The 22,642-nt window shown below is 38.0% G+C and overlaps 1 protein-coding gene across 2 annotated transcripts; it reads left to right on the forward strand.

Moving 5' to 3' along the window:
- The first annotated feature begins 1,392 nt into the window (after positions 1-1,392).
- slc8b1 (solute carrier family 8 member B1) lies at positions 1,393-19,529 on the forward strand. 2 transcript variants are annotated; one of them, XM_036583954.1, is made up of 15 exons: positions 1,393-1,931; positions 2,388-2,540; positions 3,767-3,819; positions 6,175-6,232; positions 6,728-6,833; positions 7,641-7,808; positions 9,434-9,550; positions 12,065-12,121; positions 12,592-12,722; positions 14,238-14,379; positions 14,790-14,911; positions 16,246-16,399; positions 16,533-16,613; positions 16,803-16,864; positions 19,129-19,529. In XM_036583954.1, the coding sequence occupies exons 1-15, from the start codon at positions 1,929-1,931 to the stop codon at positions 19,315-19,317; spliced, it is 1,596 nt and encodes a 531-aa protein (XP_036439847.1). In that variant the 5' UTR covers positions 1,393-1,928; the 3' UTR covers positions 19,318-19,529. The 2 variants fall into 2 exon arrangements, with proteins under 2 accessions (XP_036439847.1, XP_036439846.1); XM_036583953.1 differs by having other exon boundaries at positions 1,393-1,926.
- The last annotated feature ends 3,113 nt before the right edge of the window (positions 19,530-22,642 follow it).

A 22,642-nucleotide genomic window follows, 5' to 3' on the forward strand; every position in this document is an offset into this window, starting at 1 on the left:
TATGGGTCTGATCTCAAACAAGACATTTTTGTAAATATCAACCTAATTATCTCCTATAAACTTTATCTGTAGATCAACCACTACTGTGTATTACAAATAGCTTTAATGTGTTAGGCCTATCATGTGTTGTGTTGGCTGTGTAATGAAACCGTATAATTTTATGCATCTAGAATTCTCATCATACACATTTGGACCTGACCCTGTCACCCTCTAGTGGTGACAAAGACATGATCAGGATGTTTCATTTTATCTACTGCATGGTAAGAGTTGTCTATGGGTTAACAGAGTACAAACTAGGATAAAGAACTAGAAAAAGAGAGTGTTTTAATGGCTTGGGCCATAAGTTAAGACCACCACTAACTGTTTGGTTTTTCTCTTTAACTTTTTAGTTTATGGTTATTAAGTTAAGGATGCATTTTGCAGAAAGAAATCACAAATCGTCTAGCTGATTGGAATAAAAAAAAAAAACAATAAATAATAGCTTGCATTATTGTAATATTTTTACATATTCTTCTTAGCTAACCTTATGTTTCCTATCATGCACAAGTATGTGATGCAATTTTCGCTTCTCTTCAAGAAGTTGTACTTTTCTGTTGCATTTTTTCTCATGACATATCATGAACACAACATGTTTCTTTTGCAATCAATAAGATCTTGAACATTTTCAAACACATGTATTTCACTGAAAGCCAGATGCGCATCTTAAAAATACCCTTTACAATTCAACTAGAAAATGCAACCAAATATTGATCTCTTTCTAAGTGTATACTTTCCACATTTTGGATAATATTTTTTGAAGGTATGATATATGTGGAAGCTCATTCCTGACAGGCAGAGGAGAAAAAAAATGGCTAATTTTTTTTTTCTTTGTCTGTTTCTGGCAGACGTATGTCAAAATTTTGACTTAGTATTTCAAAAAATAATTATTTTCTCCAAATCTTGAATTTTATGTCAAAATAGTTATTTGTTTTCTTGAACTATCAACTTAACATCCACAAATAATGGCTCGAAATATTTCGAGCCATTATTTGTGGATGTTAAGTTGATAGTTAGTATCTTTAATGACTCTATCCTCGAGATTTTTTATGTCAAAATATAAGTTAGCAAAAATTATCTCGTGATAAGTCATTATTACAGGGTAGCACGTCATTATTTTGACATAGTACGTTGTTATTCCTAGACACTAAGTCATTATTTCGACATAGTAATCATAATTTACAAGACAAAATAATCCAAATTTACTGCTGCCAGACAATCGTTTTTTTTGTCTTCTACTGGGCAGGAATGGGCTTCCGTATGAAGGCTACTGCAGTTAAAAATATTAAAATGCCTCTTAATACCGCAGACAGCGCGCAAAAGAATAAACATGATAAGTTCTGACGACATCACTACGCAGCTCTACGTTGTAGGAAGTGCACGAACGCCAGACTGCTTCTTCCAAATACTCTCCAAAATCTGAAGCGTGGAGTTGGTGAAAGGCTGAGCCTGTCTCCGACCGAGCTCTAGACTAGACTTTTCTTGCGTTTTATTGTGCAAACTCCCACGCTAGGACTCGGGCACGGGCTGCTTTAAGGAAAGCTTTCTAAACGGACTCAGTTTATGGATATGATCACGTGTGGAAAACAGGAGTCACTGTATGGCAATAACTGCTGTGTCAATAGTGTGAGGAAGTGAATAAAAAGCGATGCTTCCACGGCACTTTATGTATGTGTTGCTGCGTGTTTAGGAATGAAGTCTGTGCTTTTAGTCGCGTCTCTTATATTTGCTCTGAGAACGGACCATGTCAGCTCTCAGAAGTGGGTTAACCGGGTTAACCTGGCTGTAACTCCGCCAGCAACAACAACAGTCAATTGGACGGCCGCTGGAAATAACCTGAATGTAAACACCGTTTCTGCGGCAGACGCACTGAAAAGCAATGAAGACGGGGTATGGTGAGCGCATCACGATGCTGTGGTCGAAAAACCTGAAAACCTAAGCGTATTTTTAATGTCTTCTGAGTAAATAAGCCGTGTTTTGAGGCTCGTGTTGAGCCGTGCTGTCACTTCACCTGAGGACCGTGGTTTCGTAATGCCTAAATATAACCTGTGCACTGCGCCGTAGTAAACAATTTCTCACTGATTTTGTCCGTTTAACAGTTTAATCTACATTCATGCATGATGTAGTATTTATTTATGTATGTATGTATGTATGTATGTATTAATGATGGTTAGCTCATGAACTGATCACTAACGTAGCAGTCACGCATTTCAAAACTGAAACATTTACAGGAAAGTATTACTGACTTTTTTCAAGTCAGTGTTCTTAATTCCTGACATACTCCTCAGACAGCTTTGTCTTAATGATGACAAAACCAAATGAAGGCATGTTATATCATTTTCTGCTTCCAGTGTGACAAGGTGATGAACCTGTCTGCCAGCCAACGCTGTGAGTTTGTTCTGACCACCCCAGACTGTGCAGCGGAGGATGGCTTCATTAACTACCCCTGGATTACGTTCTGCTTGCTGCCCCCTCAACTTCTGCCTCTCGGCATCTTCCTATATGTAAGTTCTTTCATTGGTTGCCCTTAAGTTTATATGATAACACTTTTTCTTTTCCAATGTCTTGAATATTGTCCTGATACCGATGTAGGAATTCTGAGACAATGCCGATATCCAGTATTTTTAATATACATACACTATTTGGCCTAAAGTAGACAGACACCACTCCTGATCACTGAGTTCAGGTATTTCAGCCACACCTATTCCTTACATGAGCATAAAATCAAGCACACAGCCATGCAGTTTCCATAGACAAACAACGGCAGTAGAATGGGTTACGCTGAAGAGTTCAGTGATTTTAAACATGGCACTGTCATAGGAAGCCACAAGTCAGTTAATTAAATTTTTGTTCTGTGGTCTGCACAGAGCTTTGACCTCAACCTTCCTGAACACCTTTGGGATGAATTGTAACATCAGCTGTGAGCCAGGCCTTCTAGTCCAACATCAGTGCCTGACTTCACAAATGCTCTTTTGACTGAATGGGCACTGTTTTCAGATACGCTCCAAAACTTTGTGGAAAGCCTTTCCAGAATTGTGAAGCCTGTTATAGCTGCAGAAGGGCTGACAACTCCATATTAATGTTAAGGTTTTGGAGTAGGATATCCAATAAAGCAAATATAGGTGTGATGATCAGCTGTCCACATACTTCTGACCATATAATCTATCTGTCAGTGGTGATACAGAAGCATTTACTGGACTGGAATTATGAGGAAATATAACGTGTATTTCTACAGGGTTACAAATACAGTAAAGCAAATAAAATACAGACATTTTAGCACAGTAGCCCAGAATCATGCTGTAAACGTGCAAATATTCAATACAATAATAAGTTCAGTACCGTAAATACATCATCAAATATTAGTTTGAAACTTTGGTCATATCGAAACATATGTCCAATGAAAATAATTATTTAAAGCAAATATTTGCCGATACTGAGATGATCCCATTGTTATCCCTAACTGATACCAATATATTATTGTATTTTTTTTTTCTTTAAAAGTACTAAGCCTTTAAATTAGTTGTGTTTAATTGAAGCATTTCACTAGATGACCATCTAAAAGTACCATGCTTAAAACTGCTGTCTCAATTTTTTGGTCTCTGTGCCTGTACATGCATGTAAGAGAAATATGAATGTGAAAAGTGAGAAGTTGGCTCTTAATAATAGTGGTTATAAAAGTCAGGAAGCATAATGCTCTTTTTTCTCTTCCCTCTTTCCTTTCCCTCTTCAGGTTCTGTGGCTCATGGTTTTGTTCCTGGTTCTTGGACTGATCGCATCAGAATTGTAAGTAATTGCGCAAGTAATGTGGGGGTTTTATGTGTTGAATTCGTTGTTTAAGTGTGAGGTGGATGGATGTGCTTTTGGCCAAAATGGCTCTAGGGCCCAGGCCCAGTGACCAACAGCTGGGATCAAACTCATGAACTTTCAAGTTGTAGCCCATTGCACAGAGTTGTGACCACTCCATGTGCATTGGACATGCTGAAAAGAGTGGTAGCAGTGTCTGCTGCGTGGTCACCTCAGATTTAGGAAGTAGACTAAGGCCTCGTGCACAGGGTTTTTCTGTCCTCTGTTATCCCCATCCACTCAAAATCTTTCTGTTCACATGAGAACACAAACAATATCAAAAAGCTCACATCAGCATGCCAGCTGAAGAGGATTTGATAATGTCATAAAATGTTATGTCTGTCAGTTCAAGAGAATTATGAGCACGTATAGCCTACTGTGCAAAATATGGAGCATGAAGTTGTAGAGACAGTGTGTTGCAAACACGTCTAAATGTATTAACAAAATGAAGCCTGGTCCACAGAAGTACATGTTGGACAGAGTTAATGATGCACTACATGTGCAAATAGCTATAACTATGTGCACATTGATGCTCTAATGTCAGAGTTTTAAAAAATCAAATTGTGCTGTGGGGATTTTTTTAAACTCAGTTTTTACTGACTTGAAGCAGCAAAGTATGGAGTAAATATTCAGGTTTTCAAGTAGTGCCGGGTGATAAAATGTCTAGACCAGTGTTGGTCATTATTGTGATAAATCACATTATGTCTCAATATGCTTTTCTGAGCATATCATGGATATTGTCAGTACTGACTGAAAGAACACTGACCAACTGCATGTTTCATTACAAAGATAACATAATTACTCTTGCTTTCTAGACATTTGTTTTCAACATTTTCAACACTTTGGTGTAAATTTAAAGTAAGAAAATAAAGTTATAGTACGTAGTACAAGTTATATCTGATGTGACATTCTTTTAGCATAGAGTAGCAGTAACTTAAATATTAAGTAAACTTAAATATTGAAATTGATTTTTTTCAATAACAGGCTACACAGTTTAGAAGAATATGTGTATACATGTGGGTGAAGCAGTAGAAGTTTGATCAGTTGTACTCTAGCATAGTAATCATAGCACCTGGTAATTCCAATTCTGCTTGAACACTATTGTGGACATGAGCTGAGGTGGTGTGGTTGTGTATTGTAGTTTGTGGCTTTACTTTCTGAACTATCTGAAGCTTACTGCTTTTTATGCTCAGAGTCAGCCTCTTTGCTGCTTGACTGTGTTTCCCAGTTGCTCACGCAGAAAGAGGAAGTTTGCTGGGTTCTGAACTGCACTAACTTTTAATAATTGTTCTCAGGGAGAGTTCTGCAGACTTTTACTGCAGAAAAAGTCAGACAAAAAGGATGATCCTTTTTCTAAAAGAAAACATGATGTCTGAACATGAATTGTTCCTATGTTTTAGTTACAGTAACCAAAAATGGTTGTTTTCAGGATATACAGTCTTAAAAACAAAGGTTCCAAAAGGATTCTTTGGAGTGATGCAATAGAAGAACCAATTTTGGTTCCCTAAAGAATGACATGAATACTTCAACATTCCTTATATATTGTCTGTCTGCCACATCTGTAGCATATGGGTGCTTACCGCAGACAATTATTTTGATGTTTCCCTTTGCTTAGTAAAGAACAGAAAACCAGTTGACCCAAAACAGACTTGTGCTAAGTGTATTTTCAGAAAACATATTTTCTGTTATTTTAATACAGGGAAACTAAACTGCTGTATGGTACAGATAGTAAATAGAGGTTAGGGTAATAAAAAATATTGGAGTGTTCTTTAAATGGCCACCCATTGGAAGGTTCTTAAAGTGACAATCCAGCCAAAAAGAAAAACCTAACCATTGCGGCATCTGTTGTAAACATGCTCTCCCTCATCCTACAATGGTGTCACAGTGCTAGCTTGTTTGTATTTAATAGCCTCAACTCAGTGGCCAGGCTAGTAGCAGTCATGATTGGTTTTCACCACATGGATGCCCAAGGGTTGTAGAATGTATTTTCCTAAAGTATGCTAGGTATATTGTACTGAGAGAACAGTGACGGACGAAGACATTAAAACAGTAAAAAATCGTGAATTCTGTCAAACCAGTGAGGCTGCAGTATGTAATGCTGCATGAAGCGACAACATATAAAACTCTAGTTTTAGGCTGGGATGGCCCTTTAAGGTAACTAGGCATTGCTCCAAAGAACACTATCACCTTTATTTTTTAAAAAGCCTTGTACAAGCATGAGTATTCATTGTGATTTCAAAATGTTTAGTTGTTTATGCATTGTAATAATATTAAGCATGCATTTCTGTTTTGTAGTTTTTGTCCCAACCTCTCAGCTATCTCCTCCACTTTGAGGCTGACTCATAACGTGGCTGTATCCTTTAACCCATCAGAAGATGGCTGAGTGATTTTCTTCTCTCTGAATCAATACTGCGCCTCTAAATTATAAATACATGACTCATTCATTTTTGTTCCCCGACCGCTTAGTCTCTCTGATACAGTATGGGAGTCCCTGCGATTCTTCTCCCACCAGACAAGTTTGTTAGTTTTAAGCCATTATGTTATATTAGTACATTCTTGTGCATTGTTACAAGGGTTTGCTCATCACTCTGCGATGGTAGTCACATTCCATAGCATACTGCATAGTGCATTATGGGTATTCTGCATCTACTGGAGTACATCGCGTTGTAGGAGTGCTCTGGATATTTTCCACTATGTTTTCTGACACCAATACAAAATCCACAGTCCCAAAATACTGCACTATATAGTGAATAGTGCATAGCTTCAAACAGATCTCTGGTTTGACAGAGACCCTATTGGCATTCTGAGGTTGTGCTGTGTTGTTTTCCCTGATGATGTTGGCATGAAGGGAGTAACATTCCTAGCTCTTGGGAATGGTGCTCCGGACGTGTTCAGTGCCATGGCTGCCTTCTCTAGGCCACAGACAGCTGGTCTGGCCATCGGAGCCCTGTTTGGTGAGTATGCAGATGTTGGAGCAAAAAATTAGTGATGCATCAATCTGATATACTTAATAAATGGGCTGGATTTTGGTCTAACATGATCAATCAACATTAGTACTGTTTCAACATTAGTACTGTTTCAGGGTCAGGGTCATTCAAGATAGAAAATCTTTATAACCCACTGGAATAACCTAAAAAAAAATTACATGAATTTACATGAAATGGTTATGAAAAAGCTGCTATATATCTGAGACATTGTTTTATGATAGGTAGAGAAGGCTTTGACCTAAAACATAATTTTTAAAGATTAAATCTTGGTGGAGGGATGCATGTAGTAGTATACATAGTATGGCAAAATTGCCCCCAAAGAAAACTTTTTTTTTTTTTATCGACATTACATATAAAATTTCAGAAGATTCATGTTTTTATATGTTTGTATGTTTTTTATCAGTTCATTGGTAATTTTAAATAATAAAACAGCTATGTTAGTGTTGTAGACATCGCAACCTCTGTAACCACCTCTGTAAAGAAATTTGAGTCAGTACGTTTTTTTAAAAATGAAGCATTTTACATTAAGCCACAATTCCCCTTTAACAAAGTATTAGTATTGGCAGTATACAGAGTTTAGAAAAAAGTTGGATCAGTGTATCTCTACAAAAAAAAAATAAAAAATCTGAAATATGCTCCCGATGCAGATCACTACAACCTTACATATATTTTTATAGACAATACCCTCTTCTAAATAATAGGTCCTGGTCATATGCCACAGAATTTGACCTATAATGATTTCTGTGTGATACACTGAATGGTTCTGTCTGAAAGGGGCGGGGATCTTTGTGACGACGGTGGTGGCTGGGAGTGTTGCCCTAGTGAAGCCCTTCACAGTGGCCTCTCGCCCTTTCCTGCGTGATGTCGTCTTCTACATAGCTGCTGTGTTCTGGACTTTCACCATCCTCTATAAGAGACAGATTGAACTGAAAGAAGCTCTTGGTATGCTTGTATTTCATTCACACATTTCCTCTCAGTCATTACTGATAGCTCTTTTACTTGCTCTGTCGATTTTTTTTACTAAATTTACTAAATAGTCTCAATGGCCCTACAGCCCCCATAATAAGATCAAAAGCGGGGATTGTGTGCTTTTGACTCATTACATTGCGTTAGAAGTTGAATGCGTTAGAAATTATTAAATGAAGCATCTATTCTGCTAATACTAAATACTGACTGTGCACTGTTTAACTATTTAACTGACTGTGCTATTATAACCTGTAAAAAAGTTATTTTATTTTTGCCACTAACTTTGCTGCCATTGTTTGTGCTCAGAGGCAGAGAAAAGAGTTTTTTGAATAGTTATTTGTTTTTGATGGGGAAAAAAATGCCATGATACAGTATTCTTAATTTGAAGATGGAATCAAATCCCTAAAACCAAATCATTTTAGGGAAACCATTATTTAAACTGCTGTTAGGGGTATATTTTACCAAACCCACCAAAGTGATTTAAGAGCAGGTTTTAATAACAGTTTCACAGTTTTCTTTTCTAAACAATTGTCAGAATCACACATTGAGACTCTTTTGGCCATGTAATCGCCAGATTGGTATAGTTACTTGTTGCTTCGTTACTTTGTGCACACTGTGGTTTCAGAAATGTCACAGTCTTTGATGCACTGCATGTAGCTTAAAGTTCACCCCAAGTTCAGATTCATATAGATCCCAGATGACCAGAATGCGCTGAGTGAAATAAAACAGGTATTTATAGTATCACACAGTTTACAAATTCGACACAGAATGTATACATTCTTTCTTGATGAGTAATCAATAATTGTTTCAACTTAAATAAGCCATTATTTCAACATAATGAGTCAGAATTTGAACCAGAAATTGAGATGGATAAGAAGGTTTTGTTTCCTCCCACCTAGCAGACACTGGCTATCAGGGCTCCTCTTTAAGTAAATCTGCCCCTAGGTGTAACATACTTATGTTATAATTAACGTACTTCTGTCATACTTCTAGAACACTGTGCAACTATATATCTAGATAGTGCACGTACTATATAATGGTTATTCTAAAAATATCTAACTACATAGTAACAGGTAGCTGAATGGATGCCAAACCATTTCGCTTTTTATCTTATTTTTGTTTATTTCTTTTTCTGATTTGTAAGATGTTTCCACCCCTTCCTCCTGTTTCTACTTTTTCCTCCTTAAATTGATTATTTTTGCAAATATTGCAAATATAACTATTTTCCTTAGCCTTTGTTAAATGTGGCAACAATCTTTTGCTAATGTGTTTTGTTTGTTCCAGCTTATTTGTGATCTTCAGTAAAAACCTAAACATCATGATGTGTATTGTGGAAAAAGTCATGATGTTGTATTTTTCCCACTTCGCCCACCTTCGTTACCCACGTTCCCATCCCTTTTGCATCCACAAATAGTGTCTTGTGACTGTTGTGGGACGGTGTGGAGGCCATGAATTGCTTTTCTTAGTTTCTCTCTCTCTCTCTCTCTCCCTCTCTCTCTCTCTCTCTCTCTCTCTCTCTTTCTGTCTCTCTCTCTCTCTCCCTCTCTCTCTCTCTCTTTCTCTCTCTCTCTCTCTCTCTCTCTCTCTCTCTCTCTTTCCAGGATATCTGGGGTTGTATGTGCTCTATGTTATAACTGTGGTTGTGAGTACATACATTTATAACCGCCGCCGGGCTCGTTCTTTCCAAGGACCTCTACAGAACTCTGAGTTCACCCATGGTAAAGATGCCCCTTATTGTTATTATACTTATTAAACTCATTAACTCATTACCCTAATTAATTTCATAATGTTTTTGAATGTGAAGATGAAACAGAAACAGGAGTATGTCATCATGTTGTCATTGGTTATTAAGAAACAGCAGTGGTGTAGTTCTAAGAAAAAAAATGGATATACTATAAATCTGCACCAGCCTAGCACACGTGATAAACACATTTGGAGTGCTGTAACAGTGATAGTCAGAGATTCATGAACTCATGTAAACAACTTCTCTGCTCTTCCCTCTCTCTTCGTTTCATTTTTAGGTGAACACAACATTAAAAAAATCACAAAATAAATGGTTACACTTGAGAATTAAGTTGTTTACAAACCTTTTTTAAAATCCAACATTTCTCAATATAAGTTTGTATTTTACAAAATTGATAATAGCCTTAGCTGTTAAAATGCTGTTAATTTCACAGAGATAAAGTATGCAAACCTTACCCCAAATTAGCTAATGTCTCATGCTACCATTTTTCAAGACTAGGATGTCATGTTATTATTTATCAGAATCAACATTCACTGGAGTTTTCAATCACAATTGTCTGTGTTCATCAAGGTTGCGTAAAAAAGAACACAGACTTGACCTCCTTTAATGATGCACAAACTCCTCTGTGTCTGATTCATGAAACATTTGTACGAAAAAAAAAAATTCAGCTTCAGTGTGTTTACATGTCATTCACATTGTCACCCCATTTTAAAGTGATTTGGTGCTTTAGACTACATCATATCACCGAGTACAGTGAGCATCATTTACATTATGTTATTTGGCAGACCCTCTTATCCAGAGACTTACAATTTGATCATTTTACAGGGATAGGCAAAGGTAGTGTAAAGAGTCTTGCCCATGGACTCCTGTTAGTGTAGTGTAGGGTGCTGCCCAATAAGCTGCCAAACTGCAGTGACAACAAGTGGATTTCTTGTCTTACATGTACCCTGAAAACTGTAGGAAAATGCAATGGACTGTGAAAGCGACAATCTGATCATATTTTAAGTGTGTAACTAGCAGAGACATTCCCCGGAGCACACAGACTGACTGGCAGAGTGGTTTCCTACTTCTGCTGAAGCCACTTGAGCCTACCTCTCTGTGCCTTGCATGACTTTTGACAGCAAGATTGTGAGCACTGTTTTAAATATCTTGAACAAGAAGAGAAACCGACTACCGTGATAGAAAGACAGAATGTTACTCTACACAGAAACAAAAATTGATATCGATGCTTAGCGGTAAGCCCTGAGTCAGTTGCATAGCTTGCCCTTGGCACTTTGTTCTGCGTTAAATATTTAATCTTACTGATTAAATGTTTTTGAATTTTTTTTGTCTAAAAATAATTGAAGTTTGTGAGATTGCAATGTGTCTATTACCTACTTATGAGTGTGTTGCCACAATCATTTAATTGTTTAAGTTCTACCTATTTTTGTCTGGCAGCAGTTGGAACAAAATTTTGTATCTCCAAAATGACAACTTTACAGAAGAAAGAAAAAACTTATTTTACTTTTAATGTAAGTCAGTGAAACCAGACTTTTTTCCAAGTACTTTTGAGCCATTTATTTTGGTCCATCCATGATGAAATTAACACACATTGTAAAAGGCCACATGCCTTTTTCAAATTATGTCAAAAACTTAAAAAAATGACCAAAAATGGAGATACAAGGTTTTGTTCCAACAGCAGCGAAAGGCATTTAACGTTTGACCATGAAACACTAAGACTGTGCTTATTTCACATGAATTTGGGGCTATGTTTTGGTTGATAAACCAATTTAAACCATGTTTGGGTCTTTGATTGGGTGCATTTGCGAAACCATTGCTTGATTTAATTAATTTCTGAAAACATAATTGAAAGTTTATTTTGGACAGCATTGTACCATGTTATTTTTAATGTATTTAACTTTGATCTGGTGATGGCTGTTGTTGTTACTATTATTTAATTGACACTGTAATTACAAATATCAGGTTTCATTCTGGTGATGATGGGCTGATTAGGGTCAGTTTTGGACAGAATTTGATGAAAAAGCTAGGCCTAAGTAAAGGCTCTTGTGTGGCAATGTGTCGTAATGACATTGGTGTACGGTTACATTCCTAAATATCATGATGACTGTTTTGAAAGTATTTTTGAGTATTTTGATGTTATATTTTTGCCACATCACCCACGTTTGTTGCCCGCATTCACATTCCTATTATATCTGCAAATAGTGTCTCATGTGATTGTTGTGGTACTGCGTGGAAGCTGACTCAGTCACATATTCTTTCCCACCACAAACAAAAAAGAATTGCAGCTATTTCACACTGACGCAATACTTCACCTCATGTGTACGTCAAAACCTCATCTGATGTGTGTGAATCTCTCTGTGGTTTGTAAGATATGAAAATCCTCCTAGACTTTATATTAAAATCATTATGTACCTTACTGGTGTTATAGAGGATGTCAGTGTGCCTGTAGTGGATAAAATTGTGATGCTTGCTGTCTGTGTGACTACAGACATACGGACTGCAGACTCCGATACGGAGAATCTTAATGGAGCCATACAAGTGCATGGTAGGTCATTCTCTCAAATATATGCATATTGCGTTTACCTGGTTTTTGAGAAGCTGTGTGTGTGCATATGTATAGCATATATATAGATATATAAGTTCAGGACAAAACCTTGTGTCTTCATTTTTTTAAATAAACAGGATTGGAAATTGCCACTTCCCCTTTACATTGTGTTAAAATTTTAATGATAAATGGACCATTAGAAATTCATTCCATTCAGAGTTATGGACGTTTTTTCCTTCTCCTATAAAGTTGGCAGAAAATAAATCGATTTATTTATTAACCTTAATCACTGTAAGTTGACATGCGTGTTGTCTCTGTGAAATGTTGAACCATGAGGAAGTATGTGATCCCCGATCGCTTTCTCTGTCAGTAGTTTTCATTTACTATATGCTGTATGTTTCATTTACATTTGTCCTGTATATATCACCATTAGTGTGGTTAAGCATGCTTGTGCTGTTTTTGTGTTTCAGAAGAAGAGTATGAGCCTTTGATCCCTTTCACTGAGACAACCAGTAAAATCTTTCTGAAAGCCATTAATCCCATAGACACTAGGACTTGGAGGAGGAGTCATTGGGGCTGGAGAGCACTCAAGATCATCCAGGTTAAACACATTCACTGGATTGTTGGTGATATGTGTGGAGATGGAATGATATATACATATATAGTGTAGAAACAAGGAGGTGTAATTAATGAAATTAGGAGTGTATATATACAGACCGGCCACTGTATTACGTTTACCTCCTTGTTTTTACACTCATTGTCTGTTTTCAACGTCCCCTTACTGTATAAGTGCACTACACAGTTCTACAAGTACAAAGTGCAGTCCATCTGTTTCTCTGCATAATCTGTTTATTTGTTGCACAGGACCACCACAGAGCAGGTATTATTTGGGTGGTGGATCATTCTCAGCACTGCAGTGACACTGGCGTGATCGAAGAGTGTTAGTGTGTGTTGCCCTGGTACGAGTAGAGTTTTGCTGCTGTTGGTCTGAAAATAGTCCACCAGCCAAGAATATACAGCTAACAGCGTCCTTTGGGCAGTGTCCTATGACCACTGATGAAGGACTAGAGGATGACTTACACAAACTGTGCAGCAATAGATGAGCTATTGTCTTTCATTTTACATCTACAAGGTGGACCAACAAGGTAAGTGTGTCTAGTAGAGTGGACAGTGAGTGTTTAAAAAGTCTGAAGCACTGCCGTGTCTGATCCACTCATGGCAGCACAGCACTCTCTAACATGCCACCACCACATCAGTGCAGTGCTGAGAATGATCCACCAACCAAATACTGCTCTGTGGTGGTCCTCTGGGGGTCGTGACTATTGAAGAACAACGTGAAAGGGCTACCAAATTATGCAGAGAAAAAGATGTAAAGTGACTTCTTGTTGGTTTATATATCCCCAGGACAATATTTATATACTTGACAAGTTTTGCTCTAAATGTGCAATTGGCCAATGAAATATATGTAATGAAATGTAATAATATAATATTATGATGTAGGTAAGGTCCTGCTGCTACACCTATACCAATATGTCCTTCTATAATTATGTGAGTCATAGTGCTTAATAGCCAGCTGCCTCTTAATTTCAGTGCAGCACTTTATTTGGTTTATATCATTTGAATGAAGTAAAATGTTAGTTTGGCCTTTAAAGAACAAATAATGTTATTTATAGTGCAACTTTGGCAAATAGAAATGACTGGAGACTGGAGAGTGTTTGTGTATTTCTTAGCCCATATAATGTCAGACCTTGTGCTCTCCCTCCCTCCCCCTGTCCCTCTCTCCCTCTCTCCCTCCCTCTGTCCCTCTCTCTCTCCCTCCCTCCCTCCCTCCCTCTGTTCCTCCCTCCCTCCGTCCCTCTGTCCCTCCCTCTGTCCCTCCCTCCCTCTGTCCCTCTTTCCCTCCCTCCCTCCCTCTGTCCCTCTCTCCCTCCCTCCCTCCCTCTGTCCCTCCCTCCCTCCCTCCCTCCTTCCTTCCTTCCTTCCCTCTTCTCCCTCCCTCCCTCCCTTTCTCCCTCCCTCCCTCCCTTTCTCCCTCCCTCCCTCCCTTTCTCCCTTCCTCTGTCCCTCTCTACCTCCCTCTCTCCCTCCCTCCCTCTCTCCCTCCCTCTCTCTCTAGCTGCCGTTTGAAGTAGTGTTGCTGTTGACAGTTCCAGTTATAGATGCTGATAAGGAAGATCGTAACTGGAAACGCCCTCTTAACTGCTTGCATCTCATTACTGGGCCACTGGTGTGTGTGCTTACCTTCAACTCAGGGACCTGTAAGTTGTCTACTTGTTGTCTGTTTACAAGTGCAAAGAAGATATTGCTCTACCAGCATATATGTATTTGCAAGATCTCTCCCATATCTATGAACTGGCGTCATTGCATGAGCCTCATGCATGCAGCACACAAAGCTTATCAATCACTATATCTTCTAAAGCTAGTGGCTATGCAGCACTGTTGAGCAGATAAAAACAGCTCTTTCCCTCTTTGACTAGTGTTTTCCTTAGTGACTGGGAAGATGTCACCCTATCATCCATTGAGAACTTGGCCAGTCTAACTCTTGGCCACGGCTTGGCTTTGCCTTTTCGAGACAGACAGAGCATTGTCCATGTATGTAGGTGGTCAGAAAGTATCCATTGTATATTTTGCATTGTTACAGAAATTGTTGTGTCTGTGTGTGTTGTAGATGGTCTGTACCTCATCAAGGGAGAGTTTCCTGTGTGGTTGCTTACAGCCTTAATCGGAGTCTTCGTCTCAGGCATAGTCTTTTGCACTACTACTAATGAGCGCCCTCCTCGGTACCACTTTGTAAGAATTCACCTTATCATCTGTCCCCTCTTCTAAACTTCTCCTCTCCTTTAACATTTTTATTTTATTAGAAAGGGCCCATATCATGGACAACTTATGTTTCTCATGTTTAAATATATAAATAATGTTAAATATAGTTTGATGTAGCATGGAAATACGGTTAACAGTTCAAAACACACCATTCACTCCCCAGTCCATATTTGGAAACTAACCTGTTTTAAATTAATTGTTTTGTGACCTCCTGAAAAAACAACACAGTTACAAATATCTGCCTGTTCAATCTGGCATAATCAAAACAGAGGTCATTTACATACATCGTACACAGCACAATAAACTTGTTTAATTACACATGAAAAGAGAGGATGGAAAATGAATGTATATACCACCACACAAACATCATAAAAAGACCTTAGAGGAAAAAAATGAAAAATGTAAGATATAAGCCTGTTTATTTTTAGTTTACTCAAAGAGGGCCGATGCAGTCTCATTGCCAGCGTTCTCTATAAGCTGCCCAATCTAAATGGAAACACAGGCATACTTTCTCATAAAATGGTCACCAAATAATACTTTGAATGAGTTCAGGAGGACAGAGTAAATAATTCTACTGGGCATACCTGATGACCTCGGGATCAAATAGGCATGAGCCGATTTGACTGATATTTCAAACCAATATTAGAGGATGTATTTATTTTGCTACTGTTGGAAATCAAGGTTGCAGAAGTGGTGTCTTTGTTGAAGACCGCTCTGTCAGCCTGCTCCAGACCCAGTCTGACTAGCAGCTCTGACATACACAACCAAACACTATGCAGTGTTAATGATTACAGCGCCATCCTTGTTGCAAGATTGCCTAGTACCTCTTTTCTTTTCATCAGATGCACCTGGGGTCTAATCAAGTTACCTTAGTCTTTAATTTTTGATTACTTAGGAATGCACAGAGATAAGCTTAGTGGTCAGTTTTCAAAGATTTGACCAGACATGGGTGAACTAACTGCAACCCAGAGAAAAAATAACATCAATTCCACACTTTAGAACAGTAGAATGTTTAGGTGATGCTGGTCTAAAGTACATTTTGATTATTTTACTGCATTTGTAAACCTTTTGAAATAGCTCTTGTCCCTTTAATGTTAATCCAGGTGACTCTTGTCCCAGTTGATTTTAGAAATGAGGAATATTGGATATCAGCAAACAGTTCTTGTAATGGTGCATCCTTAAATTTTACAGATTTCTTTTCTTTCTAATACCTGTCTGGTGTGTGCGTGTGCGCGTGTGCGTGTGCGCGTGTGCGTGTGTGTGTGTGTGTGTGTGTGTGTGTGTGTGTGTGTGTGTGTGTGTAGCTCTTCTCTTTACTAGGATTTGTAGTGAGTGCTTTATGGATTAGCACGGTGGCGTCAGAGGTTGTGAGTGTGCTGCATCTTCTGGGCGTTATCCTGCGTCTCAGTAACACTATCCTAGGGCTCACACTGCTCGCATGGGGCAACAGCATTGGAGGTACACCCACACACTCAGCATAACCCTACTGTTTCCTCAAATATATCCATAGGATTGTGCAGCTTTTTGTCCTTTAAAATGTTCATGTGACTTTGCTTACAATTTTTCCTATAGTGTATGCTTGTTTTCACAGATTGCTTTGCAGATATTACAATAGCCCGGCAGGGATACCCACGAATGGCCATTTCGGCCTGCTTTGGTGGAATCATCTTTAGTATCCTTTTATTGTTGACTCTCGCCCCTCAAAATAATACTGAACAGAACTTTTTAAGCCTCCATTAGTATGTCTGCTCAGAAGTTTACCAGTTACTTGTGGTCCAAAACTTCCATCTTAGAACACACAGACCAAGCCCCTGGCATTCCCTTTGCATTTTCTAGTCGACCTTAATCTCCCTTAATGCAGATATGCTGTTTGGAGTTGGTCTTGGCTGTCTGCTGCAGATGTTCCATAGTGGTGTTGTAATGGTATGTCTGATCCACCACATGTAAATGTTCACCTGTGATCTGCTAACAATGTGTGTCACATATACTGGTCTTGAAACAATTAATGTTGTTTTTCTCACTTCCAGTCCTGGACTGCATACTGTAATAGGCAGACTACGATACCTTTTTGGAGGTATTTTGCAAAGCAGGATAGGCAGGACTCCACTCTAAATTTAATCTATCAGATGAAGTCCTGTTAGATTAAAAACTTTTAATCCTGTTAGATTAAAAAACGCCTAAGGTCTTAATACTAGAATCAATGCAGATATTAGTGAATTTGATTACAGTGTCTTCATTTAAACAGTTTCTGCTGTAGCGCATTGTCATGGTGCACTTAAGAGTGAGATCCAGTTGAAAAAATAAGTATATACTTTTTTAGCACAGTGAATTCACTGTAATCATTATAATTAATTATTATTATTATTATTATTATAAGTAGTAGAACTATCATCATAAACAGTAAGCTGTTAAAATTAGCAGCTATTAGCTAAATAGCATATATCTATGTTACATTCATACCATCTGTAGAAGTGATGGTTGATCTTTCTCTTTTGTACAAACATTCTTGCCTGTATGCGGAGTATGGACAAAAGAGGATATGCAATGTAGGTTTGTGCATTTTGAAATTTGAAATAAAATCTGCTGTTCCAGAATGGGAAGATCAGTTGGGGATAAATTGCCCACAACATTGTCACGTTCACTATCTTGACTCTTCTTGTGGCCATTTTCATATGGTTTTAGGACCAACCATTTCTGAATATTAAAATACTGCATCGCGTCACGCTGTACTTAAACCACACTCCAATGCGTGTTGAAAATTCAGTTGATGACGTAATGGAAGTATTTGGCTCTGGAGTTAATTTTTAAGCCCAGAGTGAAGTAAGGTCAGGTATTGGCAGCAACTTCATGATAAGATACCAGATGCATAACATTAATGACAGTGAAAAAAGTTCAGTTTCAAGTAAGCTGCTGGTGGAAGGCTTGTACTCAGCTAGTTGTGAGACCAATATATACTGAGGTATGAACTTTGTTATTCTATACTCATAAAGACATCAGCACAAGCAGTCTGTATGTTGGCATATACTATTAATTTTTGAGTCTATACCTTAAATATTAATAGGAAATGACAAAATGTTAATGATGAAACACTAATTACAGCAGGCTACAGTCTTAAGGCCATTACACACCAAAACTGATGCGAAAAAATGCCACAGAAATATGAAATATTTGGATATTCGATATTTTTCATATCAAAACTGCTTACACCGGACACGGCATGATTTTTTTTTTGCAGACATTTTCCACTTTGGAAAAGCAAAAATGGAGTGAAGAGTTTCTCAACCTCTATCAAGAGCTTGATCTTTATTATCTCTTTCACTTACAGCTCATGTCTTCGTAACTCAATTTGAGCTGCTTTTGAAGTTGCAGCTCTACACGAGACAAAGCACAAAACAAACTGAAGAATCTGAAACTATGTAGCTTCCTCATAAGCAATAACTGTGATGTTTGTAGTTCAGTTTGAGCTTCTTTTGAAGATTCTGACACTTGTATCATTTGTGAAAAAGTTTTGTTTGCTGGAACAAAGCTGCTTTGTTATCTTGGGTGTCATTATGCCAACAGCAGAGACGACCATGATTGGTCAGTGAGCCCATATCACTGGTGAAAGTTTGCAAAAATGGAACAGAACGCAAATAGAACAATGCCACATTTTCACTGTCCTTAAGGCCTTTAGACTTAAATGCAGCATTCAAGTCTAACTTGCACATACACTGTGTAAAGGTACAATGTAGTCAGATACAGCCACCACTATATCCATATGTGTATCGCCACAAGCTTATGCACAATGTATTGCAAAATCAGAATTTTAAACACAGCCCTAGAATTGAACCTGTCCAACAGGTAAAGTGGTAACAAACATTTCTATTGACCCTTAACTTTTGGCCCAAGCTATCCAGATAAATGAGAAATCCTGCTTTAAAGAAATACCCCCCCAGGTGCTCTTAAGCTGAATTAGGTGTGTTGGAGCAGGAAAATACAAAGCAGCAATCCAGATGTGCCTCAAGGACTGGAGTTGGGAATCACTGTGTTCATACATCTTAATACGTCCATCTTGGTGAATTAATAAGAATAGGTGGTTCAGATAGTTTGACCTAGTTCTGGACCAAAATCAAATTGTTAGGGCTCACAAGGTTGATCCGCACTAATTTGAGTCCAGATGTGAATGCTGTGCTCTTTTCTGTGTGCAGTTGGAGCCGGAGGGCTTACTGTGCTGGGTGCTGGCAGGAGCACTGGGTCTCTCTCTGGTTCTCTCCTTTGTGCTGGTGCCCCTGCAATGCTTCCATCTCAGTCGAGCCTATGGCATCTTTCTCCTGCTCTTTTATGTTGTCTTTCTCACCATTGCACTCCTGACAGAGTTCGGAAAGATCCACACGTGAGGCTGTAACAAACACTGACCGGACCAGTGCAAGGGCGTTATGCACTTTGGACTGTAATGAATTATCTATTTTTGAAACACTTCAGACTTGTACTGTTTCAGGGATGTCACAAAACTTATTTTTAAGTGACATGACGATTGAATCAGGAGACTGGAGTTTTATTTTAATAAACACAACCCTTCGGGGGGGGAAAAAGAATTTGATGTGCTTGATTTTGTTTGTCACAATTTATCAACATGTTAACTGCACTAAATTCCATGAAGATTTTCATACTACTGTCAAGCTATAATATTGCTTTTTGAAGTTTATTGTAAAGCACACAGGAGGACAACTATTTCCAAATTCTGGATGTGTTGGTCAGTCAGCATCACTGTAGCATCAGATTTCTATCTTACTAACAAATATTTAGTGTGGGGCAACATTGAGTAAATATTTACAGTGACACTCGGGGTGGACATTGTGACATTCATTTAATTTTCCTGCTTTTTTGTTTTATATAATGTTTAGGACCTATAACGTTGACAAAACAATTACTCTATTAGCAAACATATTTACCTAATTAAGGACAAAACATCTTTTTCACTGTGTTGTTCTTGCTATTGGCATTTGCTTCTATTTTTTTACTTGCACATTAACTGACATCTCTGAAGTGCCATGCACCTGATTCTGTCTTTTTTAACTTTTTTTTTTTATGAAGCTTATCAGCACAACACATTTTATTGTTGTTAAATATTGAGATGAAATTTCTATACCCATGAGAATCTGTAGTGTTTTTTGGATGAGTGGAAAAAAGCCAGTATTTTAATATGTTGGTGGTATTAAGGTACAATAGCACTGGAAAACAGGCGAGAACTGTGGATTTGCAGCATTAAATCAATGTTCATTTTGGGTACTCACTTTGACAGCAGATCTGGATCTGAATTTATTTTGGGTGTGTGGAAAAAGCCAGTATTTTAATATGTTGGTGGTATTAAGGTACAGTAGCACTGGAAAACACCTGAGAACAGTGGACAGGGGCGTCGCCTAGCCTGAGCTTCAGGAAGCCACATTTTTCACATAACCCTGACTCTTAACAATGTTGTTCCAGTCATTTTGCCAGCTTTATATTTGTTGAGAGCCAAATACAGTCATAAAATAATTCACATATCCCATCCATGCATATCATTACATAGCAATGTGTAATGCAGAAAGTTTGTAATTGAATTAAGTAGTCCCTGGTTTATCCGATTACAATCGCAAGCGTAATGCTGAGTTCTGCTAGGGCTGGTACAGCATTTGCGATGTCATGTTGGTGCCGAGACTAGCTGGTCATGCACATTATCATTTAATGTCTCCTTTTATCTTAAATGTAGATATTTAATGTTTGTAACAGGCATTCATGTAGGACACTGGACGCTGCTGTCTTAAAGTGATGGGAGGGATGGATGCATGACATCATTACTTTTGGCACATGTGAGCAGAGCTTTTTCAGTCAAAGACAAGTTTTCTAGCCAGAAGTGTGTATATATAAAACACTGACATTTTCGATGAACATGAGCTTTAACATAAGACATAAATTTAAGCAACTTTTAAACAAGGATTGATAGCTGAAAGGAAGATTTATCAGCAACAGGTTCTCAGGCACAAGCTCTCTTTGCATTGTGCATTTAATAAATAAAGAGCCTACTCTGCACCCCCTACTGGCGCTTTCAAGTATTATCACACAAAGGTGCTGGTATTCTGCGTGGATTCGCATCATTAAATCACTGTTCATTTTGAGTGCTCGCAATGAAGGTAGATCTGGATCCAAGGCATAGCTACCTGTTTTAAATTGCCTCCACCATTCTTCAAGAACCATTTTAGTGAGATGAGGCTCAGCATCGCCCCAGGAAGAGAGCTCGTGGCTTGGCTTAGGTTAAGTCTTGCCAGGCCAGACGTCTTATGATCTTATTATATTTTTAGCACTGAAATAGTATCCCTGTGAATGTACCTTGAATATGAAGTTCCAGGTACTCAAATGATGTGTCTGAGGGATCTGTAAAAGTGAGACCTGAAACGTTTACCACATAGAAGATGCCCATTTTGAAAGCCAAATAAAAAATGTCAACCACCCAAGTTAAAATTGATTCATCCTTGTTGGCAGTGGTCTCCGTTTCCACGCCTGCTGTGGCAGTATGCTTTAGCTAGACTGCTTGACAGTTTGGGTTTTCAAGTTTGCTGCTTTTTTCTATCTTTATGTCTGTTTTAAATTGCATTTGTAGTTAGGTTTATTTTGAACTGTGTTCTAATTACTATGTAAGTAATCTTGCTACTGTTTGGTCTCAATTGGAAAAAAAAAAATATGTGCTCATAGTGGTGATGTGCCAACACGGTGGTTAGTATACTGCCATTGTGGTGCTGCAAAATTAATTGAAGGTCCTGGACAAGTGATTAGAACTACTTTAACTTTTCGTTTTTAGCGGTTAAGCTCAATTCATGCTCGCGGGCACCCCCTGGCATTTTGCAGTCATGTTTTTGATATAATGAGAGAAACAGGAAAGGAGAAACAGGCTTCAACTTTAAGCAAATTACACAGTGCTGAGCAAATCAGGCAAAAGCAAAATTGTCTGTGCACAACAAGGATGTGTTTACATGGTTACATGATTACATGGAAGTTAATAATGGCCTGAAAGACATAGAAGGAAAGTTAATAACAGCTGTGTCATGGGTTTCCCATTCTGTAAGATCCAAGACTAATACAAGATAAAATTAAATGAAATACCGCATGGCAGAAAGTCTGACGTTGTCTGTGTTCCTGATGATTTAAAATAATTGTAATTATAGCAGGCTAACATTTTTAACTATTTTTTTTGTTTGTTTGTTGATAGCCCGGCAACAAACACTGAACTATTCTGACCTTTATAAATTTATTCTAGGATTTTTTAGGTGGGGCCAAAATAGAGCTACAGTTCCTTTTCAGGGGCCAAATTCTAAGAGCTCCATAATTACAATATCTATATATTTGTATATACTATTTTCATTATACACATATTATTCAGCGTGTTTTACATTCAGCAACAGACATTGTAAAATTTAATCATGAGGTAATAATTTCACAACTGCCAAATACAGACATGCAAAGTTGTAAGCAGTGAAAAATGTTCAGAAACCAACCCTGGAGTTGAAACAATGTCAATATCTTGAAAACTGCTGGACGAGTTAGCAGACAAAAATCCGCAGGAAGAAGAAGAAGGATATAAATCGGATAACAATAGTGTTGTGCACTGCTTTGCAATTTCTAATTGTCTAGTTTTCAGATGCCTCTGAAGGCATCTATTAATTGCATCAGATAGATGTGTTATAGATA

The sequence above is a fragment of the Colossoma macropomum genome, unplaced genomic scaffold (genome assembly GCF_904425465.1).
Source record: "Colossoma macropomum unplaced genomic scaffold, Colossoma_macropomum, whole genome shotgun sequence".
In the NCBI taxonomy this organism is placed as follows: Eukaryota; Metazoa; Chordata; class Actinopteri; order Characiformes; family Serrasalmidae; genus Colossoma; species Colossoma macropomum.

Excerpts from the sequence above, each read along its gene's own strand:
- slc8b1 (XM_036583953.1), top strand. The coding sequence starts at position 1,729 with ATGAAGTCTGTGCTTTTAGTCGCGTCTCTTATATTTGCTCTGAGAACG. Across the intron at positions 6,834-7,640 it reads GGCCATCGGAGCCCTGTTTG|GGGCGGGGATCTTTGTGACG; the intron begins GTGAGTATGCAG and ends TCTGTCTGAAAG. Across the intron at positions 12,122-12,591 it reads TGGAGCCATACAAGTGCATG|AAGAAGAGTATGAGCCTTTG; the intron begins GTAGGTCATTCT and ends TTTGTGTTTCAG.